Source organism: Montipora foliosa, chromosome 12, assembly GCF_036669935.1.
Source record: "Montipora foliosa isolate CH-2021 chromosome 12, ASM3666993v2, whole genome shotgun sequence".
NCBI lineage: Eukaryota > Metazoa > Cnidaria > Anthozoa > Scleractinia > Acroporidae > Montipora > Montipora foliosa.
The window spans coordinates 4,031,253-4,038,752 of record NC_090880.1 but is presented as its reverse complement, the minus strand read 5'-3'; the positions used below and the strand labels follow the sequence as shown (position 1 = coordinate 4,038,752).

Here is a 7,500-nt window from a genome sequence, read left to right as displayed (position 1 = left end):
GAAGTTGGAAACCACGTTATGGTCCAATTGCTTTTAAAGGATCCTCGCATATCCATCGACCTTGTGGACAAGAACGGCATCACTCCTCTCCACCTTGCAGCTGCCTTTAAACGCGTCGATATCATCGAAATGCTCATCCAAGCCTCTGCCGACGTGAATGCGCCCGATTATCTTAACGCCACCCCTCTTCATTACGCTGCCTACGGAGGAACGCCAGAAATTATCACCCAGTTATTAGAGGCAGGTGCAAACGACAAGCTAGTCGACAACGCTGGCTGGCTTCCGGTACAGTATGCTTTGTCCAGGCACTATTACCACACTGCTTTGAGATTTGGCAAAGAATTTCTCGCTGACGTTGCGAACAATGCAACGCGTGATGTGACGGTTTCAGGTGCTTCAGTTGATGATATCATCGCTCAAAGCCTTCCAGCTGACGATATATTTACCATGGTTGTCGCTGCCTCAAATGTATACTCAAAAGGATTTGACTCGTCCGTGGTACCCCGGGATTTAGTGGAGTTTATGAGAGAGAAGTCTGCTGGGAATATTCCTGGCTATCTGCGTGACATGCACATGGTGGCAGGAGTTGGACTGGTACCCACAGATATGGCAGAAGTTGACAGAATGAGACAAAGTGTTGAAGATTTCATTACTAAGTGGGCAGAGGAAATAGCCCAAATTGACATGAGGTTCAAAGGCAATTTGATTCCTTCTGGGAGTGCTTACGAAGGAACGAAAGTTGAAGATCCCGACGAATTTGATTACATGTTACGTCTCGAAGAGCTTGGCCAAATGTGCTCGGTCACGTTTGATGAAGACACTTTGTACAATGAGGTGATAATTCACAAGAAATTTAATGAATCGGGAGTGTATGAGGACTTTTTTCACGGGGGCCAATTGGACAGTGGTTATGTTATGAGCAAGTTTGTGGATAGTGCCAAACAGGCCTTAGCACACCTTGCGGACCACACCCCAGTACCACGAGAGATGTACATCGAAGGCCTCACCGAACACAGCTTAGTTGAAGATACATGGACACTCACAGGAACTGTCACATGCAATCTGCAGTTAAAGTGGGCTGGTTTGCATTACAAGCAATTGGTGATTACAGTGGACCTGGTTCCTGCTATTCCAGTGCTCCATTGGCCTCTCATAGCACGGAAAATGAGCAGATTATTGACAGATGATATCAAATCTCGCGGCTGTCATTTGGTTCCAAAAAGTGGCTATTGGAGGCTGTCGTTTTCTACGGCTGAGAATCTGATAATGGCCGGCCTATCACAGGAAGAAAAGTTTGCGTTTGTCGGCGCCAAAATTGTTCTACACCCAGCTGTGTCTTGCAAGATACTTGTATATGATGATGATCGCGTCTCCGTTGACGAAAACAAAGAAAAATATGAGTTTTCAGAGCTAGAAGAAGACGACCTCACCAGTGATGTGCATGCGCATGCGCACGTCAAAGAAAGAGATTTTGACCAATTGCAAAATAAGTGCGAGAAAAGCAACCTGGATGCTGAAGATGGTTCGTGCTTGACAATTAAAGCTGATGAATCTGTTGCAATCACCGAAAGTGGGATTTCGAGCGAGACGCGCAAATCCCCTTCAATGGCAGTGCCGTTTACCATAGTAGGCAGGGTTGCTTTGTCTGCACAAGGCAACAGTGCTACAATCTTAAAATTGGCAGATGCTCAAGATTTCGAATCGTCAAGTCGATTAACGTTAAAAATTGCTAATGATGCAGCGATCAGCCCAGTTGCAGAACACCCACATAAACTTGATGAACAAGAAGAAATTGAAGAAGATTCACCCCAGACTGAAGGCAGTTATGAGCACGTCAAGACACTTCTTCCTCTCGACATTTTGTCGACTTACTTGATCAAGAACTTGTTTTTCAATTGCATTGAGGAAAACGCAACCGAATCAAGTGGGAAGACAGTCACAACTGGGCAGATCTTTAGCAAACTGATGGAGTTTTTGAGGGAACGTCGTCCAATTCCATATTATTTTATCCCAAATCAATATTTCTCGGGACTCGATGAAGATTCTTTACTAGAAGATGATGGACGTGACATTGTGTTAGTAGCTACAGTAATTAACTCAATACTAAATGAAAGTTGATTTAAAGAGAAATAACGCAAAAGTGGTCCCGTGTTACTTTCGACCCTGAATTTTAAATTGCGACTGAAAGAGTTTACTAGGATCGCATAATTCCCCGTTACCTGATACGCCATTTCTTTCCAGCGACTTGCAATGTTTGGGCCCGTGGCGATCCCAGAAATCTTTGCGCAAACACAGGGATCCCATTAATGGCAACGCATTCATTCGGGTTAGGGTAGTCGGAAATAGCACGGGACCACTTTTCGTCCAATAAAGTCAAAGTCAAAGTTATAGTTGTAGTGGGAAGGGGGGAGGGGGAGGGGGGGGGGGGGGGTGATCGCAGGCTATTTTCCTGATCCTGTGTTTCAGAACTGACGTAGCAGTCGGAATACTTAAGTTTTACTACTTGCTTCATTAAGTGTTATCCCTGACGTCAGTTATGTGAATAGGAATACCGCGGGTGGCATGAGTGAATTTCCTGCAGGTTGCGCAAAATGACAAAAAAACTGACTGATAGTATTGCTTAATCAAATAAATTTTCCGTGAAGTCAGAGTATATAAAGACACAAACTATCAGTTTTCCATCCATTAGTCGCAGTATCCAGATGTAGAAATATTCAGAGACAGAGCCAAAGCTCATCAAAACTTGAAAGCACGAAATTTGCGTCCTTCGTGTTATCAGCCTTACTGGCCGTGCAATGTGCAAATTGCTTACCCAATGAAAAAGATAGGAGGTGTGCATTAGACTCGACAGGTCAGCAAAGCACTTCAGCAAGTGTCCTCGGAACCAACACTCTTCTTCTTCTTTTACGAGGAGTCTTTGAAACGTGCGCTCCAAACAGCGCCTCAGCAACCCTCTTTAGAACTAACGCTTCGGATCCTTGGGGCAGCATCACACCTGAAGTCATTAAAACGAACGCTCCGCACAGCACTTTACCTGGTACCTTTGCAACGAGCGCTCACGGTCAACTAGTTGCATTGGTCATGAAACACTTGTATCGGAATGGTTACAAAGAAGAGTCCATTAAGAAATGAGAGACGAAGCAAAATGGATACACCTCTGAGCATATTCTAACAGCTACTCTAGTCGAGCTTTGTACGTTCATTTCGACAGCATACGCGTTTTATTGACCATGGCTAGTCACTGTCTATTACAATCCCATATTGGGAGAGACCAGCCATGAATGGTCTTGCGTGAGGCGGTCTTTGAAGAAGGGCCATTACACTGACGAAGACTTCTCGACTTACTCAAGATATCGCCCAAGCTCTGGATTTCGATATTACACAGACAAGGTTCAAATCAGTGTGTTGACAGACGATGTGCCATTAGGTCCCTCAAAGAACCTTGAATGCTTCGACAAACAGTTTCCCTCGTTTAAGACAACTTCCAAAAACGGAGTCCGCGTCAACCTCACTAAAATATATTTCAAACAAAATGGTATGTCGAAATGGTGTTGTGGAGATGTGGAGGAATAAAGTACTGTTATAGACCTTAAAGAAGGCCAATCAAAAACACTTTCGCTCAAATATGTGTCTATAAATAGCACTGCAACTAGCGATGCACGAAGACTGGAGATGAAGAGGGTATTTAAGGATAAAAATCCACGGAATTTAACGTTGATGTTTCACGATGGTTATCTTGTATGCTGGTATGGCAAAGTTGAAAAGAAGAGGCCTTCCGTGTCGGTATCGTTAAATATTGGCGGTATGACTTCTCATGGAAATGCGTTAATATTACCGTAGCAACGAAGATCACGAGTTCACATACGCGAAGAAGGTTGGTCTTTTTCAGTTATAATAGCAACGCTGGTCCTGTTACAACTAAAGAGCTGCGAACAGACGATGTCTTTCTGGAGGTCCTGGGCATGACGTCGCGAGCTCGACTCTTGACATCTTCCATTGCGGTTCTTATTGCAGCTGTGGTCGTAGTTCTGGGCGATAAATTTACTGAAGTAGTTCTCGATTGAGTGCCGAAAGTAATTCTGGATACTTGAGCTTTACTACTTCCGTCTACGCTTGGTCTGGAAAACTCGCGCCACTCTCTTGACCAATCAGATGTATAACTGAAACTAAACGAGACTTTTTCGTGCGCTTTTATCTACGTTTTTCCGCGCTTCGTTCTGATTGGCTGTCGTGATATCGTGGGTAATTATCTTACGCCACTGTTGCTTTGACTGATTTTTTCGTTATATCGAGCGCCTATTATAGATGGTTTTCACCTTTCGTCACAGCAGCCATGTTGGTGCACAGAACAGTAGAGAATTTTTTTTTTCGGGAATTTGACTCTATTATAATTCAAAACATGAGCCATAATTTGCTATTGTTTTGTGCACCGACGTGGCCGTGTCATCAGGCAGCCCAACGGTATAAAACCAGTCGCATGTCCTTTTTCTTTCTCGTAGTCAGATATGGCAATTAGCCGCGTGCTTGTACTTCACACTGAAATTAAGCCCTGTTGGCTGTGGTTGTACTTGGATGGGTGACGGTACGTAGGATCCTGTGTTGTTGACTTTATGTTCTTGTTTTTTTTTTTTTTCTTCTTCGTAGTCGTAAATTGTTTTTTTTTTTTTAAATTCCCTATCCCGCGGAAAGCGACATGAAAAGATTTTTGCCAGACCTGATCTCTTCTTGACACTTGCAAAATTTATGTGGCTTCAACAATCCATCCCAGAGGTCATAGGCATAGTGTCTAAAACAGCCAATTGCTAAATTGTCCAGCTAAGTCCGATGATCACTTCCCTCATTCGTCCATAACCTGCACTTCAAACATAGACACTTCTTTTGCATTTATTGTTACTCCACCTTATTCACAAACAGGACCAACAAAAAAAGTATTAACGCTCTATTGGGTTCTACCAGAAACCCATAAGGGTTGAAACGTGTAACGCGCGTTCACAGCTTCCGAATATTCAGTGCGAGCTGATTGGTTGAATGTTTCAGTGCTAAGTACCATATTTGGAAAACCCCTTGCTCTTGTTGTTCCAAATATGGTACTTAGCAAATTGAATATTCAGAAGCTTGTTTCTCAGCACACAAGGGGCCGTTACACGTTTCAACCCTTATGGGTTTCTGGTTCTACGCTACACCGTCCGTTAAATACTTTGTCCCTTATTCAGGGTGGCGGGGATTTTCTTCTTATACATGTCACAGAAAGCTCAACTCCGAAAAGCTTCGACATGCAATAACCCTTGATACTTGAAAAATGTCAAAAAATCATTGTATTGCTTAAAAAATATTCAGGACTCTTTAGGTCATTCCGGAATTGCACAGGGAACTGGGGTTAGTTTCAAATTTGAACCAATCGATAAATTGACACCATCCCATGGAAGATTACTTTGAGATTGGCCATCTGTCCAAGTTTGATGCTTTAAGGTCGAACAGAGACTGCGTCCCCCAAAACCATATAGACTCTTTAAAAAAATTTCTCAGATTTGGGACAACTGGAAAATCCTGTCATGGCCCTACTATTTGGAAATTGGAGAGGTGAAAATCACTTTGTTTGCCTATTTTTATAAATATTACAGAAATCGTACAAAAATTTAAGAGTTTATGCAATTTCTATGCGATTAAGTTTTTAACCAGCGTATCACGGAAAACCGTAAACATCCTAACCGGTAAACCACTAGAAATGCCAGGTAAACAAAAAATTTTAAGTTAAAAAACGTCAAACATTGTCCACTCTAACGGTCAAAATTTGACTATCCTTCTGCTCTTTTGGTGCAAATACAGGAAGTAAACTAGAGAGGGACTGATTATGACTTTCATTTAGTAACTTTGACGTCCTTGTTTGACAAACAGTGCAGCTTATTCATTCTTGGGGGACTTTCAATTTCCTGAAAGCAACAAAGAGTACAAACAAGTATTGCAAAGAAAAATTCCACACATAGCTATTCCAAAGCTTAATACTTTATCCCGACGTCGTAATTGTTAAACTACGCTTGCAATAGCTGTATTTCTGCGTACATGTAGCTCCTTGCGTTCGTCACGCAAGCTTTCCCTCTTAAAGATCGTACGCTAGTCACGCAATTTTCTCCTCCGTTCGTTTGGACTGAGAAGACAACGTTGCATGACGAGTGAAAAAAGAAGTTTCTTACCTGGGACAGCATTTTTCTTTGCAATAGCCTCAGGTCAGCCAGTGGAATAACAGATGGCCTGGGAAAGTAGAACAGAAAAAAGGATAACCAGTGCATCAGAAAGCATATCCGGATAAAACCATGGATGCGCAAAAAATTGTATGCCCAAATAGCAAATGGTTTCAATCCAGGAGTAAGGAAAATTTGATGAAGTAAGATCGTCCGGGTGGGTGTAGTCCTGAGAAGGGCAGTTGTTGTGGTTGACATTGACTGACGTTTTTTTTTCCAAGTTTCAAGTTTATTAACTCCTTAAAGAAAGTGAAAGTTTCATTGTATCAGTAGCAAAATAAGGCAGAAAAGTACATTGGATATTGGATACAATACAATAAACAAATAAACATTGGATACAATAAGGACATTGTCATCCTCCTTGCTGACAAAGGGAAGGCTGTGGTGGTCATGGACAAGGTTGATTACGTCACAGAGTGTGAGAAACTACTGGCGGATAAAGACACGTATACACCTATAGGCCCTAACAACCCAACCAAAACGCTGAAAGGGCGCCTGAAGAGGAAACTGAGGTCCATGAAGAAGAAAGGACACCTCGACCCCCGGGTGTATGACAAGACATACCCCACCTCGGACGCCATTCCTCGCTTCTATGCCACTCCCAAGATACATAAAGACCCTATCAAGATGCGCCCCATAGTCTCCGGCATTAATTCCATCACCTACAACCTAGTCAGACACCTAGCAGATCTCTTGAAACCCCTGGCCGGAAAGGGTGACGAGCACATCAACAATTCCAAGGACCTGGTCAACAAGATTAGAGAGAGATCACCCTTGAAGATGGGGAGGTGCTCACCTCGTTCGATGTCACGGCCCTCTTCACTAGTGTCCCCGGGAAGGAAGTAGTGTCCATGGCCTCAGAAAGACAGTACATGGTCGGAACACACACTCATGACACCATAAGAGTTTGGCGATTTAGTTCAGATGGTTGTTGACACTACCTATCTCCAGTACAATGGAGTCATCTATGAGCAATCATTTGGTATGGCCATGGGTTCCCCGTTGTCACCGGTACTAGCTAACCTCTTCATGGAGGAGTTCGAATGCAAGGCTCTTGATAACGCCCCTCACCCGCAGGAATTCTAGGGAAGATATGTAGATGACACGGGGGTTGTCAACAAACAAGAATATGAAGATGAACTGCTTGAACACATTAACCAACAGCATCCCAGCATCAAATTTACCATCGAGCGTGAAAAAGACCGCCGCCTACCGATGTTGGACGTCATGATGATCAGAAACGATGACAACACCATCACCA

The 7,500-nt window shown here is 43.2% G+C and overlaps 2 protein-coding genes across 3 annotated transcripts in view; one reads left to right on the top strand and one right to left on the bottom strand.

Moving 5' to 3' along the window:
• Positions 1 to 2,356, top strand: part of LOC137979246 (uncharacterized) — a 3,758-nt gene extending 1,402 nt beyond the window's left edge. For both annotated transcript variants that reach the window (XM_068826454.1, XM_068826453.1), the window contains exon 2: positions 1 to 2,356. This exon is cut by the window's left edge. In XM_068826454.1, the coding sequence (XP_068682555.1) occupies positions 1 to 2,118 (2,118 nt within the window). In that variant the 3' untranslated portion in view covers positions 2,119 to 2,356.
• A 3,073-nt stretch (positions 2,357 to 5,429) lies between these two features.
• The window catches only part of LOC137979023 (DNA mismatch repair protein Mlh3-like), a 22,890-nt gene continuing 20,819 nt past the window's right edge, over positions 5,430 to 7,500 (bottom strand). Inside the window, exons 10-11 of the mRNA XM_068826173.1 lie at positions 6,192 to 6,249; positions 5,430 to 5,930 (exon numbers count right to left, since the gene is read on the bottom strand). Coding sequence (XP_068682274.1) covers positions 5,859 to 5,930; positions 6,192 to 6,249 — 130 coding nt within the window. The 3' untranslated portion in view covers positions 5,430 to 5,858. The remainder of the gene's footprint in view (positions 5,931 to 6,191; positions 6,250 to 7,500) is intronic.